The sequence below is a fragment of the Daldinia decipiens genome, assembly GCF_022478715.1.
Source record: "Daldinia decipiens strain CBS 113046 unplaced genomic scaffold F4813scaffold_34, whole genome shotgun sequence".
In the NCBI taxonomy this organism is placed as follows: Eukaryota; Fungi; Ascomycota; class Sordariomycetes; order Xylariales; family Hypoxylaceae; genus Daldinia; species Daldinia decipiens.
The window spans coordinates 396,041-416,779 of NW_026054577.1; the positions used below are offsets into that span (position 1 = coordinate 396,041).

A 20,739-nucleotide genomic window follows, 5' to 3' on the forward strand; every position below is an offset into this window, starting at 1 on the left:
TCGCATTTTGGGTCTGCCTTGTGATACTATCACAAAGTCTTTCCTATTATAACGAGGATTGTAAACAACACGGCGTTTGCATCATCTGCACATGTAAGTTGGATAAGCAAACGCGTAGTCGCGATAAGGAGTAGTTAATAAATACGTGCATGTACCAAGCCGTGCTCAAGTTAGTGCGCGCAGTTGATTAAGACGGCGATATAGGTACCTATTAAGCATACATGCATTAAAGACAAATTAATACATGTAACCTAGGTACTTACAGTTACCTAAGATACCTCTTACATGTAAGCTACCTACCTAGGTACCTGTACCTATTCCGATATCTTTAAATTAATAGCTGTGCGACAACGACGTTTGCAGCTTCCACGACGAACAACAATCAACCCCGCCATATCGCAACTGCAAAAAGAAAAAACAATTACACTTAATACACATAATACATACCTACCTCTAGGTACCTACCTATATTCTCTACCTACCTCATTCCCCACAAGCTGGCCCCGTAGTTCCCATTTTTCACCCATATTTTCCACCTTTCCACCTTTCCACCTTTCTACCTTTCTACCCTTTTTAACCTTCGCGTACGTCATAAGTCATGTCTACGTACGGAAGCTATATTCCTCCCTTTCGCCGTGGAGATTCACAGGCAACTGGTGCTGCGCCTGATACATCAGAGTCATCTACTCCTCCTAACCACTCATCATCATATCAACCTTTCAACAACGGAGGCAGTAGAGGCGACATGAATAGTCGAGGATTCCGTGGAGGACGAGATCGTGGAGGACACGGCCGTGGCCGTGGTCGCGGAAGAGGTACCTATGGCAACTCGTTCTCCCAAGGTCGTAACCAACAGCATCAAGGCCAGTTCGATGATGTTGACTTCTACGATCAACGCGCAATTGTGAAGCATTTCTGCGATGAAGAGGGAGTTGAAGCCGTTTCACACCAAAACTCGAGCACCTTCCACGGCTCTGGGGAGCATCCAGACCAGTTGTCTTACATGCTGCTCTTTACCAATGCCAACCCCCGCTGGCCTGGCGACCGTATCGTGTTTGCCAAATCCAAGCTTACTTTGTTACCGGAGTACAGCTCAAAGAAGGCGGAATACGGGGATTGGCCACTCCCTAAACAACCTGAGGAGTCCCAAGATTTCCACGCAACTACGAATAGGATTCCTACGGAAGAGGCATCTCAATCTACTACTCAGGACAACGAAGTTGGCCAAGTTACGACTGCTATTGAATCACTGTCCGTCACCGACGAAGAGACGGCAAGGGCTACTACATCCCCTGATGCGAGCCAGACAGATGAGGCACCCGTTGCGGAAACGTCGTCTAGTTCAAGCAGCCGCATGAAGTTCAGCGACGTCCGTAACCTACCGCCCGAGGAACAGGATCGTATAGTGGAGGAGCGGAAGCAACAGCGTCTAAAGCTTCAACAGATACAGGCACCTAGCTTTCCCACTATTCCACCCATCGACTACGCCCCATCTGCGCACGCGCCTGTTGCGGTATTTGAAGAGCGTCGCTCCTACGACCAAGGACGCAGCAGTCCGCGATTTATTTTCGCAGGTTGGTACCGTATTGCGCGCATCAATGTACTAGCGCCGCACTCAGCAGAGCTCGTGCGCATGCAGCAGCAAAAGTGGGAGCGTCGCGACCGCTATGGCAATGTTATCCCCAGCAAGTCTCGTGATGTCTCGGCATGGAATGCAGCACTTGGTATAGAATGGGCAGTCGTTAAGTTTGAGAAGATTGGCGACGAGGAGGCGCCCGCTACTCCTGCTATCGAAAAGTTACCCAAACCTGAAAACACTGCCGAGGCAGCTGGCAGACGTAAAGGCGATGGCGAGGGCGAGGTAGAAAAAGACTCAAAGGAGGATGTGGGAACAAAGGAAGACATAGGCGGAAAGATGGGTGTGGCATCTGTCGTTGCGGGCGGGAGCGAAGAGGAACTTCCCACGGAGAATATCTACGCAAGAGAATCAGGCAAGCAACCGGAAGCTGCCAAGGCAGAGGCCGGTGAAGGAATACAAGATGGGATTCAGGGTCAGGAAAAGGCATCTATTTTGACAAAGCCAGGTGACACATAGAGGGCTAGAGAACATCTTCCCTGTTCTCTCGGGTGTTGCGAGGTTTAGCATTTTTACGCTTGTCGCATTTTCTGGTATTTGCTTAGGCACTGGCACTTCAAAATGATGCATGATGGCGTTATGACTTGATTACGATTCAAAATGGCTAGAAGGTCTGTTGACACAACACTAATTGACATATCATACCTATTAAGTGACCGAGATTAAACTTGCGCATGTGATAAAAAGGGGGTGGTAGGGGGTGGTATTGTCATAATCATCAATTAAAGGACAATTATTTCATTCATCTTTACTTTCATTAGAGATTTCCTCGTCAGATAAGACCAGCGACATTTGGCCTCTTGCCCTTGAGGCTTATTGAGAGACTAATCAATGCTTTACACGTGCTTAGACAAGAATTTTAGTACAGTCTCGTAGCCTCGTATGTACTCGGCCTTGACACGCTCATCCTCAAGATCGGAACGGGCCGCCATCCATCCGTGGATCTGATCACCGAAGGTCTCGACGTGCTTGGGGCCCTTGAGGTTCTGCTCAAACTTCTCGACGTCCTCCGGAGGCTCGTCCTTGGACGCGAGCAGCGCTAGCGGGACCTTGATGTTCTCGGCGTCGGCCGGGTCGACCATCGCCGGGTGTGCCTCCACGCCGGCCTTGAAGACGGTGTCGGGCTTCGAGGTCACGAGAGATACGACTTTGCCTCCCCAGCAGAACTGTCCGCGGAAGTTGACGTTAACCACGATCTGAGAAACTTGCAGGGGGGAAAAAACAAATAACGAGGGAAGGGATGGCACTTACCCCAAGAATGGCCCAGCTCTTGATCTCCGGGTACTTGGCCGAGACGGCACTGGCGTAGTCCGGGACCTTGGCGGCGACGCTCGGCGGCGAGTTCTTCTGGAAGAAGGCGGCGAGGTTCTTCTGCTTGTCCTCGGTGTCGGGGGGGAACCACGAGAGGGGCGCGGGATCACCGTTGAACCAGTCCGGGATGAAGACCTTGTACTGCTGCGAGTGGTCCGAGGTGGCGAGGATGTCGGCGCCTTGTAGGGTCTGCGGGTAGAAGCCGAAGATGTCGAAGATGGTGATTATGCCTTTGGTGGCTACCTTGGGGCCGGTGACGTCTGAGATGCGTTTAGTATGTAGGTAGGTTCGAGGTGGAGGTGGGAAGGGAGTAAGTTGGGCAGGTAAGGTAGGTATGTATGTATGTATATAGCTAACTGACTTACATGATTTGAAACCTCCGAGCTCCTCGTATGCGCCCTTCGCGGTGTAGCCCTTGGACACCACGGGGGGGATGTTGCAGCAGGCCTCGGAGTGGCCGTGTTGAGCTGGCATGGTGGACATCGTGCAGGCGTGTCTAGGAGACAATTGCTTGAGAACGTCTTGGTTTTGGGTCGATTGTGCAGCGAAGCTTCTAGACTGAAGAAGGGGATGCGAGGTTGGCGGTGTTGAGGAGTTGGGGTTGGAATTGGGAAGGGAGGATAGCAGAGGAGTTTGAGGACTATGTGTAGTAAGTGATTGCGGAGATATAAAGCCTGATGCGACGGCAACAGCTCTTCGGGATCCGGGAAGATGCCTTGATAGTGACATGTGAGGGGTTACTAGTTACGTAGGAACTTGTACAGTTTGAATTATACGTATGTAGTTAGTTATACGGAACGAACAGGTAGTTAACTATATAACTACCTAGGTAGGTTAGGTAATTTACAGTTTAACTACTCTAAATATTAACAAGTTGCCCTTTGAGAAAGTACACCGTATACCTAATCTAGAAACTAGATATTCTTAGCTTTAGCTATCAATGATCTCAATGGATCGGTTATTATTATATACATATACTTACTTATGTATGGATGAGGGGTAGCTTTTCAACGATGATGCTAAAAGACGTGGGGTAAATTCTTAGTACGGATTACTGTTGTACAGAAATACCAACCGTGATGTCATATATCATAAACTCATCGGAACCCGCCGACTGCGAACAGCATTTCTATGCCAAATATGGGTTAGCGGCTTTCCATTTTGAGAGCGGTAGATCCTAGAACGTTCTAGCGTTTAATTTAGAATCTCATCATCTTAGGTGCGGGAATAGCACGCCATAGGGCTGAATGCCCCTTTTTTGATCCATTCAATAAAGCCTCTCCTTCTCGTCTTTAGTCAGAATTTCGCGATCGTCTCTCTTCATATGTCGTCTATACATATGATATCTTTAGCATGCAGAATTATACATCTGTAGTATACTAGACTATCTAGTAACTACATCTAATGTCACGAATTACAAAGTCAGTAAGGGGTCTATACCCCTATTTTTTGAATTTTAGTTTTCAATAGAAAAGTCGTTAGTGGTTTAGCTGCAAACAATATCCTTCCTATTGCTCCCATCAATTTTCCTTCTATCCATTTTGAGATCAGCCTTATCCTTTTGTTTTCGTTCCTAGTTACCCTTCTTTTGCCTCTTTTCCTTTCCTATTCCTCTTGTTCGTAATTGCTCGCCCAGTCGCTTGCGGTCATGTTACGGATGTACGCGAATGTAATTCGGACCACTACATCATAGGAAATATCAGCCACTTGCTCAATGTTAAAGGGGGTGTAAAACACAGGACCAACAAATAGGTGTCGGACAAGGGGTAGCCGTAGTCGCTGCCGAGATGGGACATCGGATAGAATAATTGTTCCAAAGTTTACTTACTGAACTTTTCATCATCTAGCTTGAGTCGAGACACTGCCTCTGCTTCGGAGAACCAGAAAGTTGAGAACTTGTTGCGATCCTCTTCTTCCGTCATACGACTCTCGTCGCGTCTAGTATCCCCTAGGGGCTTCGCCGCAAACCAGTAGATGTGTCTCCAGGCGCCGGTAGCAGGGTCGGGGTCTAGTACATATTGATACTTTGCTTCAGGACACGAGAATACAAAAGTTCGCGTGGTGGGAGGTAAGTAGGGAAGAGAGGGGTTAGGAAATACAAGGAATTTTATGAGCTGTCTGACAACGTACTGCCAATGGTAGGTTAGCAAAGTCGAGACTAACACGGCACAACAGATATAAAAATCAGGAAATTGCGGAGACTTTATATAGCGCACCATTCACTAGAACCAATGCTCTCCTTATTGAGGGCCTCTGTAATACCCGTAAGCTTGTCCTCGAGGCCATACTTTACTCGAGCAGTGGTCTGCACTGGGACCAGCCTCGGTGGTGTCGATCTGGACCCAAATCTAAGCCGCAATGGTTGAACGGCCACTCCGGTCTCTTCAGAGGTCTCGCGCAGGGCTGCTTCGGGGTATCCCTCGTCGAAATTCTTGCGCCCCTTAGGTAATTGATATATACCGATGTTTTTGTTATAGACCACCAATACCATGGGCCGTGTCGAATCCGCCTGGTCGACTGTGACTGTTCCACAACTGACAAGCATCTCGTCTGCCTGATGGTAACAGCCCTCCTTTTTGATCTTCTCCCACACCCGGTCGTCGGCCCAGTCGACTTTACGACCCGGATCTTCCTTCGTCCAGAGTTCTCGCCTCGCTAGTTCCTTGAACTTTCGGACTAAGTTGCAAGTCTTTGAAGGTTCAGTTTTCACGAGCCGTGTAGCAACATTCTTTACGGCTACTGGCCGGTTTAGTTTCTCGTGGGATCCGTGTGCCATATTGGTAACCGCGGAAAGATATAGGACACTATCTTTTGGAAAAATAATTTTTGGCGGAAGTGATATGATGTAGAGTCATCAGAAACAGTTACTGGATTTTACTGAAGAACCTGACTATAGCAGTTGGGTAGGGACGTTCTGATATTTAATGCACCACGGAGAAGAAGTCTTATCCTACTAGCCATATCCCACCCAATTCAAGGCAATTGGTCGTGTCCGATGCGGCTCGCGCACCGTACCCACGATCAAGATTGGCCATTGCCGCCGGAGCCTTTGAATTCGCACGTTTTGCTCCATTCGGAGACTAGATGTTGTATCCCCTATACCTCCTATCATATTGATCTGCAAAATCGGTCAAAGAAAACAGATAAGTCATCTCTGGCCCTCCGTGGGACCAACCACAGCGGGCATTTCGATCTGAAAGCTGGAATCTTCCGGTTCAATCGAGAGTGCCCGAGGCGTCAAATAACCAAGGAGTTGGGATAAACCCGGGAGCCTATTCGTGGAAACTGAAGCCTCCAACTGGATTCCCGATCAGCCTAGCCTTAATGGCCATCTTTCCCGAGTGGAATCCTTCATATCATCAACGTCATGCATGAGTTCCCTGCATAACGCGTGGAAGACTTTCAGGTGAGTCGAATCTGCGATCACCGGTCAGGCTTGACGCACTTCACGGGAGCCCGCTGCGATTACCCACCCTCACGTAAGGGAGAGAGAGTAGCTCAAGTGGCAGAATCCCGAGCATGTGTGTATCTTTAGACTGGCGTTCCCTCACCCCTGGAACTCGGATGTACAGAAGTAAGAAGGCAACGCGTGACCGCCGTAGCTCCTGGGATGTGCCCGCATCGACTCCTTGACCGACTCAGAAGATAAGAAACCACAGACCCCCATTCGACGCCGCACGACCCGCAAGTTGATCAGTCGTCCCCCTTGGACAGGCCGAGTCGTACGAAGGTGAGGATGACAGTGTCGCCGAAACGTCGGCTATTGGGCTGCTACTGCACGGCTACCAAGACGAGATCAACGGTATCATGGAGATGTAAGAATTCCCATAATTCTAGTTCACTGCTGTGCGAGGTAGACAACTCCATTTAGCAGGGGTGATTCAAATCAATGGCGGTTCAACGCCCGTTTATATTAGCCAGTCCCTTCACCAGTATCCACTTTATCGCATCGTCAGGATCCCGTCATGTTGGCCATCCTCTATGATGTTATACTTCCCTGCATATGCTACCAGAAGAAACACAATTATGGCCCTCTGCTATGTCAATCTCTCTTATTCCACACCTCTGACAGAACCGCAACGTTGGGACTGCTGCGAAAACGACGAGCCGTGTCTCGTTGTATTGACAGGGCACCCCAAAATGCACCCTAGTGGTTGGCACACACCTCTTAGGCTCTACTTCACCACATATAGGCCAGGGTTTGATGCCTAACCCGAGCCGGGATTCGCACCTGTCAGCCAGAAATGAGAAGCCTTTAGCTTCGGCCATCTATCAGAAGCTACAGGAAGTTCGGACGCTTCTGGACATGTAATCTTGTTGACTATAAGTTATTGGGAAGTTCAAATAACATTCTGATAGTCCAGACTAAGGATATGTGCATACAAGGTATCCAATCGCTTGTATACCGGGGTTTAGTCCGACCCGAATCTGGGGTACTTGACAGGAAAAAAAGCAAAATACAAAACTTAACAGAGCATATGGCTTGAGCTTTTCAGCTGTCCTGTTCGCGATGACTTGTGATGCATCGCAATGGTGGAGCCGTGGTTGTTCAGGTCGAGGATGGATCATCACCGGGAATATCCACACCGGTCAGTAAGCGGCTAGAATGCGGTTCCATCTGACGTGCCACTGCATCGCGAGAGCCGGTGAACGGGATCCTGGATTTGGATCGTCCCAACTTTTTTATTGAATATTTTTTTCAATGGTCTGCTAATGCAAACAATACACTAGCTAGGCAAACTGACGATCCCATCCGTTTGCCTAGTTGCCTTGGCTGCCCTAGCAAATTTACAATCCCCGACCGATTATTTCGGTCATGGGTACGGCGCACGGTAATGAGAAGGCCGTGTCGCGAACGGAGTGCATTCCTAGTCGCTGGTAGCCAGGTAGAGGAGGTGCACATAAGCTTATAACGGTCAAGCAACCTTCCTGTCGTCATGGAGTCTTATCCTCGAAGTAACGCTGAAGCAGGAAAGATTCCTACTGGCGTCCTACTGGCGCTTTGATGTAGACGGACCTGAACCGCATTCAAGTCGGACGGCTGAAGATAGCCAATCCGTCTCCGGCACGTTTCCAGCGTATGATCTAGGATCCCTTACATCTACCGATCGCTGAGCAAACCGAAGTCCAACTTGCATATGTCGGGCCTAGATGACCAAAGGTAGCACGGTCATCCTATGAATCGGCGGGACGCTCCGAGCCCAAAGGAATCAGTGCACGGCAGCGAGTGATACCTATGCAGATGGTAATGATCTACGTAGAGAAACGAGATGAGCAATAAAAAACGAACTCAAAATGATTCCCAATAGTTTCTACCTTTTTTTTTTTTTTTTTTTTTTTTTTTTTTTCTTACCTTGGGCAAGTAGTTTCTAGGATTCTAGGATTCTAACCTACATTGGGTTCTAGGATTATGTGGTTACCTCTTAAGATGGAATCTATTTTTATACGCATACCTCGATAGATCGAATATTGAACCAAATATTATGCATATATGGTGTCATTTGTACCTTGAAATCACATGATGATTCTCCCACTCTAGCACAAGCCGCAATCCAAAGTTGCGCGCGCCACTGTTTCTAATCCTCCATCTTCAAAGTCCTACTTTCAGCCGCTGTTTTAGAGTGGGCAGTTATTGAGACATCGTTCAGTCTTTTTGCCAATAGTTTGTCCATTTATTGGCCGTCAAGCTTATTCGGGATCGTTGGACCTTGTCTTGGTAGGCGAGACATCGTCTGCAACAATACGTCTGACAGCTCAATGGAACAAGACCTGCATGAACGTCTCAGTTGAGCTTCTAATTCTTTCCTTCTTTTACTAGGAACCCCCGCAATATACATTTATGGTAGTCCTATGAGCGATGCTTCAAGCTGCCTGCATGACCGGCATTCCGATTTACACGATGCCTTCTAGTGATAGGTATGTATTAGTGGCTGGGACGCTATCATGCAATGCAATGCAAGCGATTGGTCAAATCATACAATCCTCGATTTGGTGGCTACAACATGGCAGCTGGTAAGGCTCTCGTCATTTCGCTTACATCCGTGTATTCTGCAACTGTGCTACATCGTCGCGATGCGTTTGCTAGACGTTGATACGCTCGAGCTGCACGAGTTCATGGGCAGCAATATCCCAAAGTACCAATATGCTATTCTTTCACACACCTGGGCCGAAGAGGAGGTGAGCTTGCAGGATTTGCAGGCAGGGAGCGGCCCCTCCAAACAAGGCTACGAGAAAATTGTTCTCACTTGCGAGCAGGCGAAGCAACACGGTTGTAAATGGGCTTGGGTGGACACATGCTGCATCGATAAGACAAGCAGCGCCGAACTCAGCGAAGCTATCAACTCAATGTATCAGTGGTACGAAGAGTCGGCCGTGTGCTACGCTTATCTTATAGATGTGGTCGATAATGTATGAACTGACGAAGTCTAATAAGTCGGCTGATACTTAGACTTTTAGTTTCCATATGTCTTCACTTCGAATGAAGATGGTAATGAGCCGCCTGCCTCTAGATGGTTTACTAGAGCCTGGACCTTGCAGGAGCTAATTGCGCCGTCGGATGTTATCTTCTATGGTCGTGGGTGGGCGGAGATAGGCAGGCGATATGAACAACGGATTCAAGATGCCCTCACTCACGTCACGGGGATTCCGGAGTCTCTTATATCCATACCCAGGTCCTCTTTATCGCAATATAGTGTCGCCCAAAAAATGTCTTGGGCGGCTCACAGATTGAGCACGCGCATTGAAGACATAGCGTATTCTCTGCTAGGAATTTTCGAGATTAATATGCCGCTCCTCTACGGCGAAGGCCCCAAGGCTTTCGTCAGGCTACAGGAAGAGATTCTTAAGGAGACGGATGATCACTCGCTCTTGTGCTGGACCGTTCCAAGATCTAGCCCTAGAGCATGGTCGCTAGAAAGCGTGTTCGCGAAATCCCCTAACGATTTCGCAGATTCCGGAGATATCGTTGGGAATCTTTACGATACAGGTTCACCATCTGCAATGACCAACAGAGGACTCCAGATTCACGTTGAACTCGTAGAGCGACACTACCGTGTGCATTCTCATTTATGTTCTAGCGATGCTGCAACTGCTGTCTACGATGCTATGATCAATGCTTCTTATTGGTCCGGTATTTGTGTAGACTGGGTTTCAATAATACTAATCAGAACCCCGTGGAAAGGTGATCATCCATTTCGACTGCCGTTCAATAGATACGCCAGGTTGGCAATACCAACGCTAGGACGATGCGATTCGAAGGGACCCTATAGACTGGACGACCTAGTTCAGATATATATCAACAAAACACTTCTTCCCTGGGAACAGAATCGGTTCGGTTCCGGGGGTGTTCATCTACAAAACATTTCTCTTGCGGAAAGGATCGCACCATTATCCATAGCATCAAAACCCCAATATGATGTTGACGAGTTTTGTACTGGATTACAAATTAAGACGGTATACTTTTCTGGATTACAGAAGCCGCTATATGATGCTACGAAAGCTACGAAATCTCCAACAGGAGAGATAACGTGGTCTCCAGTTTACGGCCATATCAAGTTTGAATTTGGATCTCGACAATCACTAGAATACCCTTACTTTGTAAACTTTGCTGTGGGCCCTGGATATGGATACAAACGATTCAATCTTTTCCTTATCTGGAATAACGAATACATACACTTCGGCGTTGACTCAAGTGAGTCTTCATTATTTGACCTATGTCAGTCGTCTAATTCACAGGCCGGTATAATACTCCAAAGTATGTTAGATCCGTCTAATCCTTCAACGCATCGAGGAAATTGCTGGGAAATGTATGGCGACATAGCGAGGGCAAGCATACCCGTGTACGGAAGCGTATGGAGGGTACCACGCTCTGTAATTGAGTTCATTCTGGGACGCGAAGACCCTTACACCAACGATGGGGAGGCGGCAGGTAACCGTCTGCACTTCCTAATCCGGACAGAAGAAAAATAGGAGTCTAAAGCATGCCGGACGCGTCTGAATTGCATCGCCCATATTAACTATGCTATGCTCCAAGACGAGCATATTCTTTATTGAATGCCCTACCAATAACCATGCGGCGTATCTCTGATGTTCCCGCCCCTATTTCGTATAACTTGGCACTAGTAGAGTGATTAGCAGTATAACGATGACGACGTACATATGTGATGAACTTACTCTCTTAAGAATCTTGATGCCGGCATCTCTTCCACGTAGCCCATACCGCCGAGCAATTGTATGCAATCCAGCGAAGACTCGGTGGCACGCTCAGCTGCGTACAGGATGGCGCCCGCGCAGTCCTGAGTTCTGATCTCCCCCTCCTCGTCGACAGACTTAGCGGTAGCATAGGTGTATGCCCTTGACGCCTGTAGCTTCGTGTACATGTCGGCTAGTTTTCCCTGTACAAACTGATTGTGCGCGATCGGTATGCCGAACTGCTTCCGCTGGTGTGTGAATGGCAGCGCAACGTCAAGAGCTGCTTGCATGATGCCTAGAGGTCCCGCGCTAAGCACAAGACGCTCGAGGTCTAACCCCTCCATCAGAACACGCACCCCCCCGTTGATTTGGCCCAGTACGTTCTCCTCCGGCACAAACACGTTGTCGAAGACCAGTTCTCCCGTATTGCTCCCTCGCATGCCCATCTTGTCAAGCTTCCGCGCACAGCTAAACCCGTCGGAGCTAGTTTCCACGATGAAGGCTGTGATCCCCTTGGATCCCTTGTCGGGCTCAGTCTTGGCATACACAACCACAACATCGGCGTCTGGCCCGTTCGTAATCCACATCTTAGTCCCGTTGAGCAGGAATCCTCCGTCAACTTTCTTCGCCGAAGTTCGCATGCTGACGACATCGCTGCCCGCACCTGACTCCGACATGGCTAAAGCACCGACCTTCGTCCCTGCGATCAGGTCCGGCAGGTACCGGGACTTCTGGTCAGGAGACCCGTTGAGCTGCAGCTGGTTGACGCAGAGCTGGGAGTGGGCGGCGTAGCTGAGCCCGATGCTGCCGCTGCCGCGGGAGATCTCCTCCATGGCGATGCAATGGGCTTGGTACCCCAAGGCTAGACCACCGACGTCCTCGTCTGCCGTCATCCCTAGGAACCCGGCCTCGCCTAGCTTCGGCCACATATCCGCCGGAAAGGCATTGCTCTTATCCGTGCGCGCGGCGACCTCCTCTGTGATCTCGCGCCGCGTGAACTCCTGCACTCGCTCGCGGATCTCAGCTAGGTCGGCGGTAGTGGGTGCTGTGAAACCCTGTGGGTGCTTGGAGGATGCATACCGTCGGAGTTGTGATAGCGATAGTGTTAATGGGTGGGGGGGTGTAGTAGTTAGTGTTAGTGGGTGCCGCGCCGGGCGACGTAGAGTTCTGAATGCCTTCATCTTTTATATAAATAAATAATTGTTTAGGTACATATGTAGAAAGTAATTTTTTAAGTTATAGAAAGGAAGAAAGTACCACGAATTGCTGATCACCCTCGGCTTATTCCTTCCCCCGAGACATCATGTAGGTATGCATGTACAATACATAAACTGGTGACGGTAAACCTCGGCATAGCGGCTATAAGCGGTATCCGCCCCAAAGCTTCCCTCGTTTCCCGACGTCAGCTCCCTCAGCTTTCCCTCAGCTTTCCCTCAGCTTCCCCGTCTTTCAACATTCCTCGTTAGCTCCCCTATGTAGTTTCTTTTCTACATAACGCCTGTTTGCAGCAGCATGTAGTAGAACGCACACTTTGGCCAAGATGTCTATACCAAGATGTTCGAGGGATCTTCTAGGCTTCTCACGCCAATTGACCCGACAATGTACACGATACCCCCGCCGAGCCCCTCATGTTCGTCTGTCCGCTCGAGCAGTCGCGTCTTATACGGCCCCGTATCAAGCGAACGCCATTTCCGTAATACAGACCAATGTAGACTCGACCTCGGACGAGTTCAAGGAGAACGAGCGGCTTATGAACGAAGCCATGGCCCGCCTAGAGCAGCTGACACGCTCGGCACAGCAGGGCGGCCCCGCGAAAGCAAGGGATAAACACATAGCGAGGAAGAAGATGTTACCACGGGACCGAGTTACGGCGTTGGTAGATCCCGGGACGACGTTCATGGAATTGTCGCCCCTGGCTGGTCACGAGCTCTACCCGGAGGCAGACGTACCCGCGGGAGGTATTATTACTGGGATTGGTGTCGTAGAGAGTGTTACATGTATGATTGTTGCCAACGACAGCACGGTGAAGGGCGGTACTTATTACCCAATCACTGTGAAGAAGCATCTAAGAGCCCAGGCCGTAGCCCAGGAGAATAAATTACCGTGAGTGGAGCTTTTATTAATGGCCTAACTGATAGATAATCTGGTATGATCTGGTCTATTTAGTCTAACGATGAAATAGTTGCATATATCTGGTGGATTCTGGCGGTGCAAACCTCCCTCATCAGTCAGATGTCTTCCCAGATAGAGACCATTTTGGTCGTATCTTCTACAACCAGGCGAGGATGAGCTCTCAAGGAATTCCTCAGGTCTCTGTGGTTATGGGTCTATGTACAGCAGGTGGTGCCTACGTCCCTGCTATGAGTGACGAGAACATCATTGTAGAGGGACAAGGTCATATCTTTCTAGCCGGTCCGCCTCTCGTCAAGGCCGCTACGGGCGAAGAAGTATCAGCCGAAGAACTTGGCGGTGGCGCTATGCACACCTCCGTATCCGGCGTGTCGGACTATCTAGCCGTAGACGACGCACATGCCATTGTGCTCGCCAGGAGATGTATCAGCAACCTGAACTGGCCGCACAAGGCCGTCCCATCTCAAACAAGCTATTCCGAACCCCTATACCCAGCTTCAGAACTCCTCGGTATAGCGTCGACGAACCTACGGAAACCGTTGCCTATCCACGAAGTTATCGCACGAATCGTCGACGGCTCGCACTTTGCCGAGTTCAAGCGCGACTACGGCACCACCCTGGTCACGGGCTTCGCGAGCATCTACGGACACCACGTCGGCATCGTGGCCAACAACGGAATCTTATTCGGGACATCGGCGCAGAAGGGCGCCCACTTCATCGAGCTATGTGCGCAACGCGGTATTCCGCTAGTCTTCCTGCAGAACATCAGCGGGTTCATGGTCGGCGCGCAGGCGGAACGAGACGGGATCGCTAAGCACGGCGCTAAGCTAGTGACGGCGGTCGCGTGCGCTGATGTTCCCAAGTTTACGGTCGTCGTGGGTGGGAGCTACGGCGCTGGAAACTACGGCATGTGCGGGCGGGCGTATAGTCCGCGATTCTTGTGGATGTGGCCTAACGCACGAATCGGGGTTATGGGCGGAGAGCAGCTTGCTAACGTCATGGAGACGGTGGGCCAGAAGTCAGATCCGGAGCTGAGGGACCGGATCGAGCGTGAGAGCGATGCTGTGTATTCCTCGGCGAGGCTATGGGTGAGTAACCGTGGGATCCGTGAAGGGTCACGCGCCAATCCTGCAAACTGCCCACATCGTCATCGTTTACGTATCTAGCTCCTACTAACACGATTCTACTACACAGGACGATGGTGTTATTCCGCCGCAGCACACGCGGCGCTACCTTGGATTGGGATTGAGAGCCGCACTGTCGGGTAGGAACGATGTCCAGCCCGGTGATACCAGATTTGGGGTCTTCCGGATGTAACGAACACACCCGACGAACTGAATTTACGCGCTGTTCAGAGGTAGGGATGGATGGCAATGACACACGATACGATACGATCTGCGGGTTTCTTACCTATGATAGACCATAGATAGCGGAACAGCAAAATTCAAGGCGGTGAACGGGCTTTGAAGAAAAGAAAAAAAGGGTTCTGGAAACTTTGACCGCCTCCACCCCTGAATGAGGACTTTGCCCAATTGTCGTGTCTTTCGGGACCATTAGGGTTCTGCTCATCAGGGCCCGTCCCTGCAATGGAACGGATAGGGGTCGAAATACAAGCTATGTGTAGGTCTCATTAGGTTCATATCTACATAGGTGAAATTCAAAGAGTTGCTGCTCCTGTGTTTTATGGGCCGACGAACGCTTCCTTATCGAATCTCCTCAAAAACCTGCATCAGCACACTTGTCTCAAGTGTCCATCCACGCTCTTAGATCCCCCCATAACCCAAGAGTAGGCACGTTTAGGTGTTCTATAGAATACGAGATGTTTGGCGCCTCTCCTAACCAGATGTATGTAGATATACGATGCCGCGTATGTGCGTAGCCGTCGAAAGTGTGACTCTGCGGGAGCCAAGCCAACCCGTCCACCCCTTGCTTGCTTGTCCGGGACCGTCGGGGACCAAACCGAAGGATTCGACGTAGGATGATCTTTTTTGTTTTTGTTTTTGTCTCTTTTCATTCCTGTCCTCTTCTGAGAGGCATGGGGACAACTGCGCGTGTTCCCAACTTGCTTAGGTAGGTATTAATATGAATATGATTTTCGTCGGTGCCCGCCCGGCTCCTTACATATACGTAGGTCGGTGTAGGCAAGGCCAGCAGATGCTTTTTTTACGTAGAGACCGACATATGACCTACATATAATATAATATAATATAATATAATATATAGTATATACGTGCATGTATATATACGCAGGTATAGTACGGGGGTCGTTACACGGAATGTGAATGATGTGGGGTTAATGCGGCCCCTCCCGCAGCAACGGGCTGCGAGGGATGGGGATCTTGTTTGGCTAACATGAGCGATGTACATGAAAGTCGGTACTTGCAGGCCGAATTCCGCAAGGGATATACGTTCGGTACATTCGTTCCCCCGAGGGAAGCCATGTCATATATCAATTCCCCTCTTTACGGATCTCACATATAAACATGACACGATGCGGGATCTCCCATACGGCAACGTCTGCACTTGTCGGCATCTACATACACGCATACCTATATACATATAGGTAGGTATATATACTACGTGTAGCGGTATGCGGTGTAAGCTGACAGGGTGGCGGACGCGAAATCCGAACGAGCGTGCCGTACCTGGGCCGACATGGCGGACGATCCTACTAGGGAGAGTTGATTGATTGATAGGTCCGCATCTTAGCTACCTACCTTCCATACATATCTCCCTAACGTACTTGAGGTTAGTAGTTTAGTAAGAGTAGAGCACATAAGCAAAGGCCAAGCTAAGCTAAGCCAACCAAGACAAAGACATCGGGTGACGTTCCTGAATCAGCAATCCTCTTATACGACTCTGCATACCGTGTATTCGCGTAGGCGCTTACATCAAAATCAAAGTGCGAACTCTCCGCCCCCCCCCCCTCGACGAATCGCGTGCCGGCATCTGAGGTGCCTGGATCTTGTAAGATGGCAGGATTCCGCCTTATTGGCCCCCATAACCTCGGAACCACAGCGCGACGAGATCTAGTTACATCTCGTCAAACCTTAGATAATATAACTAGATAGCTTAGGTACCTAGTGTAGCATGTTTTATGTTTAGAGTTGCATCGTACCATGCGTAAGGAGGCTTTTCTTATAAAGGTAAGAAGACCGAAAAAAAAAAGAATAGAAAAAAAAGGAACAATTACTACCTTGAAAATTCTACACCCAGTAGTCGACAAAACATCACGTAAAAGAGGCAAGAGAGTATATATCTCGGCATGTCCGGACCTTACTGTTGGCCAGTAGCCGAGCAGCTACTATGTAGGTATGTAAGCTACAAGACCTTGGCGTGTAATGTAAGGCGTGGCTGTTCTATTAGTAGGTAGGTACCTACAGGAGGTATTGTCCCTACCTAGATATCCGTTATTCGCAACCCACCTAGCACCTACATAGCACGGGTTATTCTCCGCTTATTCCCATTTACCAACATCAATCTACGTCTTCGTCATCGCCTAACTAACCTAAGCCTTTAAGCTATACATACATCTGATGTAAATAAAATAAATAAATAAATAAAATATTATTATTATCAACAACAATACCACTGCTCCAGTTTATACACGTAAGTCAGGTATCTAATCTAAAAATACAATATGCCCCATATAATCCATCCGCTCCGCCAGTGTGTACATCCATCCATCCATACATACATACATAGCTGTCGTCAAGAGTCCGACTCGACCGGACAGGGGCCGTTGACATCACGTTGCGCGGCTCCGGGCTGGGGTAGGTTCGTTTGCGCCAGGGCCCTGGCTCTCGTTCGACCGGACAAAACCAAACCAAAGCCCTGTTCTAGTTCCGGTGAACGCTTTCGGGTATCCGCAGGGATCGAGGGGACCGCAGAAACGTGGGGTGGCATTCTTTCGGTTCTGGAAGGACTTGGCGCCTCTCCTAACTTACACCAACGCCGCCGCGACATCAGGGCTGTAACCTGTATACCTCTATGTAGTAACGTGTCCCGACCCTGACTATGTAAACACCTATATTGCCATCACAACCACAAAACTTGGCCCGTTGTTGGTTGGCTCGTGTCTCTGCGTATTATGGTCCCGTAGTTTCGGGATGCAACCGGGCGCACAACGAGGCCACATGTCCGTAGATTAGGTATGTATGTACCTAATCAATTACGACAAAGCTCCGGTAGTAAAACCCGCTATTCGAACTGCACACCGTCTCTCCGCTCAACATCATCATCAGCTCTCTATGGTCCGCCAGTCTTGCTTTGTTGCTGCTTTCCTCGCCTCTGGTCTTTGGGCCACGTAAATGGGGTTGCTCGGGTTGCTCGGGTTAATTAGGGACATATCGGTGAAATAATCCTTTCTTCGATATGGATGCCTTGCCTGCTACCTACTACCTAGGTACCTAGGTGAGGCGGCTTGGAAGACGGAGCCCGCCGTAATGGAAGAATGGAAGATTTCTAGACCCGGCAGGTCAAATACCTAACCGTATCCTTGCAGACCATGTTCCTCTTCTACTTCCGCCATTTGATTCGGTTTGCGGCGGCATTGGCCCTTGCAGCTCTGCCAGTAAAATGCCGTGCATGTAAGTTAGGGACCTAACCTAATGTACCTACTATGCAGATGCTAATACTACATGTATGTAAAATGTACGACCCAGGATCCATTGGGATCCATTAGCCTAGCCTGACCTTCTGACCCTCTGACCCAAAGAGCCTGCCCATCCACAGCAGGGGTTCTAAACCACTCAACGGTACTCAATAATCGTGCCAAATTAATAGTGTACAGCTTAACCTTTTAAGCCTTCAGCTAACCTGCCAATACTAGCATTCCAGGTGTTGGTAAGGACAGTGGAGAAGAAGAGCCGGGTTACCCCAAAAAGGAATATTCGCTCAACTCCTTTTATCAGTCGGGCTTGTCTGCAGATGATCTCAACACAGCAGCATAGCTATCTAGAGTCTTAAGCCATACGTCGGCAACGCGGGCTCAACGTCAAACGACCTCACATGTGCACATATTTCCAACCAACTAGCCTGAATATGAACATGAATTCTGGTGACATGTACATGTACACTTCCGTATAACGGCTCGAACAATTGTGGCCGCCAAAAGTAAAACACCTCTCCAACGCTGATTTCCATGATAAAGATAACGCCGATGCGATGCATTGTATGTAAATGCCAATGCTTCTGAGCTTCCCTTTCCCCTTTTAATATCCTCTAGAGAAACACGATTTTACCGTAAATATACACATGCTTAATAACTTTTTAAGCCCGCTATAATTGCTGTATAGTACCTGTTAAACCAATAATCATGGCTACGTAATGATGGAATTGTGTACCAATAGAAACTATTACCGACGAGGTTTCTTGTCACCCTGCCGCTCGAGGAGCAGGGTAAGTTGACTTTTGGACCGACCAAGCGGTACGGTCGGTGTTGGACTTGGTTGGGTAGGAGTAAATCGCGAATCAAGCACGGAGCTACCAGACCTTCGGGAACTGGTTTCGGCATCTTCCTCGTGTCCTTGCGTTGTGCTCACGACAGTCTCGCCGAGCGATGGGTTCTCGTCAAACTCTATAATCGTTCCTTGCGCCGTCGTGTTCGATACTATCGTCGTGCTCGATGATATTAAACTTTGAGACGGAGGAAGGCCGCCAACTAAATCCTGTGAGATACGTCGTATAGAGCCAATGTCCGATCTCGATCGAGCCATGAAAGGCAAGATATCCGGGCGCGGTCGTTCTTGTGTATCGCTCCGCCTGTGACCTGACCCACGTCGACTCGTCTTCACCGGACTGGTATCGTCTATCACAGTGCTATTCGCGTCGTCTGTCGCAAGTTTCGACTTGCTCGCATCGGCACGCTCCTGTTGGACTATTAACCGCTGACTGTCAGCACTACCTATCTGCGAACTACCTGGTTTCGAAGTGCTGGATTTATCGGATGACAAAGTGACTAGTCGTTTTCCTGCTGCCTTTGCGCTCAGCTGTTCACCTCCTTCTCTTCTCGTCGGGGATATCCCCTTGCTTGACTTTTCTGTAATTGTCGTAGTGGAGCCTTGTGATCCGGACTGTCTCGAACCAAGCGAAGAGCTTCCTTCTTTAGACCCGGCTTCGGCTCCGCTCACGGCAGTAGAAGACTGTGAACTAATCCGCCGAGGCATAGCTGGTCTTCTTCTAGAAGCAGTAGAAGCTACAAATCCACCAGTCTTCTTCTTTGGTGTGGTATGGATCGTCTTTCTCCTTTCCTCCTTGGCTGTTGAACTAGTGGACCGTTTAGAATCGCCACTATGATTCACCGCCGTGCTCCCAGATGAAGCAGGCTCACTATCCTTGCTATCATTGGCCTCGCCATCAGATCCCGGTGGCGATACAAATCGAGCTGTAGGTCGCGGCCCGGAATTTGAAGGCCCCCTAGGTTTCTTCAAGATGGGATGCGGCCGTTTCACCGCGGATGATGGCGCAGCCTTGATAGCCTCGGCCTTGCCTTTTAGCCCCGACTCAGAAGACCCTTGTTCAGGTGTCTCAGGCTTGGCTTGGACTTTTGCGGGTGGGTCGGCTTTCGAGTCAGGTGAAGGCTTTTGGATTCGCCGTTAGTATAGGTCGCTCTTCAACGCCACAAAACTTACCGGCTCGTATCGATTCGCCGGACCCCGTAATTTAACGAAGCTTTCTTCCTCAGAGATACTTTTAAAAAGCCGTGCAATCACTTTTCCTGAAAGATAACGGCGGTCACCGCCTAAGACGCGAGTCCAGAAGTTTTCGAGCCGTCTCGCAGTAGGATCGATAAGTTCTCGAGATGTTGTAGTAAAGACTGTGGTTCAATTAGTATTAATTACACCAAGTATGGTTAGGAACTATCTTGACCATGGCAAGCCGCGAGTATCTGGCTTAGTGGAACAATGTCGTACTTTGCTATCTCCTCGTAAATATCGTTTCTATTGAACACAATGCCCTTCGGTAAAATCATGTCCGCCATCTTGACTGAATACAGCCGAATCGGGTATCGTCGACCAGGAAACTCAGCTCTACCGCGAGCTTCCGGTAGCGACGGGTATTAAAGATTATGCACTCCGTAGTCCTTTGGACTCTGTGATTCATAGTTGAGATGTTAAAAACTTGAGCAGGTAAGGCTGATCTGATCGCCTCATCAGCTTGGAGCCGCCGTGGAACTTGCCGCCCAATACTCGCTAAGCTAGTCCACGCTGAGAATTCAGCTTGTCCGAGGATGGGTACTGCTCCACACAAATGGTCTCACTCTAATGCATCGAGTAGCCTAGAACAACAACGGTATTCTGGACCCGTCGAAGGGGTCCGGTAGCCAGCAAACACGCTGGAACCCAAGCGGAATGCTGAGACACGAAAAAGAGCAACCGGGAACTGGTCATCTGTTTGCTCGTCTGCGGTAACACGTCAACAACTCTGAGAGCAATTGGATAAGGGATGGTCCCGGACGTCCTATGCAGCCG

The 20,739-nt window shown here is 49.4% G+C and overlaps 7 protein-coding genes across 7 annotated transcripts; 3 read left to right on the plus strand and 4 right to left on the minus strand.

Annotated features, from left to right (window-relative positions):
• Positions 1–127: 127 nt before the first annotated feature.
• Positions 128–2,290, plus strand: F4813DRAFT_369627 (uncharacterized protein). The gene has a single exon (XM_049244445.1). It carries the CDS (start codon positions 599–601, stop codon positions 2,093–2,095), a length of 1,497 nt encoding a protein of 498 aa, XP_049096821.1. The 5' UTR covers positions 128–598; the 3' UTR covers positions 2,096–2,290.
• Positions 2,291–3,907, minus strand: F4813DRAFT_369630 (Alpha/Beta hydrolase protein). Its single transcript, XM_049244446.1, has 3 exons — positions 3,313–3,907; positions 2,888–3,207; positions 2,291–2,802 (listed from the first exon to the last, which is right to left on the minus strand). The coding sequence occupies exons 1-3, from the start codon at positions 3,674–3,676 to the stop codon at positions 2,473–2,475; spliced, it is 1,014 nt and encodes a 337-aa protein (XP_049096822.1). The 5' UTR covers positions 3,677–3,907; the 3' UTR covers positions 2,291–2,472.
• Positions 3,908–4,552: 645 nt separating this feature from the next.
• On the minus strand, positions 4,553–5,723 carry F4813DRAFT_392369 (uncharacterized protein; the record flags this gene model as incomplete). The annotated part of the gene is made up of 3 exons (XM_049247271.1): positions 4,553–4,629; positions 4,776–4,955; positions 5,171–5,723. 3 exons carry the CDS (start codon positions 5,721–5,723, stop codon positions 4,553–4,555), a joined length of 810 nt encoding a protein of 269 aa, XP_049096823.1.
• Positions 5,724–9,019: 3,296 nt separating this feature from the next.
• On the plus strand, positions 9,020–11,349 carry F4813DRAFT_398780 (HET-domain-containing protein; the record flags this gene model as incomplete). The annotated part of the gene is made up of 2 exons (XM_049248095.1): positions 9,020–9,355; positions 9,404–11,349. The coding sequence occupies 2 exons, from the start codon at positions 9,020–9,022 to the stop codon at positions 10,913–10,915; spliced, it is 1,848 nt and encodes a 615-aa protein (XP_049096824.1). The 3' UTR covers positions 10,916–11,349.
• Positions 10,942–12,402, minus strand: F4813DRAFT_198060 (isovaleryl-CoA dehydrogenase). The gene is made up of 2 exons (XM_049239521.1): positions 11,120–12,402; positions 10,942–11,064 (listed from the first exon to the last, which is right to left on the minus strand). Exons 1-2 carry the CDS (start codon positions 12,316–12,318, stop codon positions 10,968–10,970), a joined length of 1,296 nt encoding a protein of 431 aa, XP_049096825.1. The 5' UTR covers positions 12,319–12,402; the 3' UTR covers positions 10,942–10,967.
• A 1-nt stretch (position 12,403) lies between these two features.
• F4813DRAFT_198068 (carboxyl transferase) lies at positions 12,404–14,631 on the plus strand. The gene is made up of 3 exons (XM_049239522.1): positions 12,404–13,240; positions 13,320–14,355; positions 14,462–14,631. Exons 1-3 carry the CDS (start codon positions 12,678–12,680, stop codon positions 14,582–14,584), a joined length of 1,722 nt encoding a protein of 573 aa, XP_049096826.1. The 5' UTR covers positions 12,404–12,677; the 3' UTR covers positions 14,585–14,631.
• Positions 14,632–17,919: 3,288 nt separating this feature from the next.
• Positions 17,920–20,706, minus strand: F4813DRAFT_198140 (uncharacterized protein). The gene is made up of 4 exons (XM_049239523.1): positions 20,138–20,706; positions 19,900–20,084; positions 18,626–19,848; positions 17,920–18,558 (listed from the first exon to the last, which is right to left on the minus strand). Coding segments are annotated over exons 1-4 (1,521 nt in total). The 5' UTR covers positions 20,250–20,706; the 3' UTR covers positions 17,920–18,557.
• Positions 20,707–20,739: the final 33 nt, after the last annotated feature.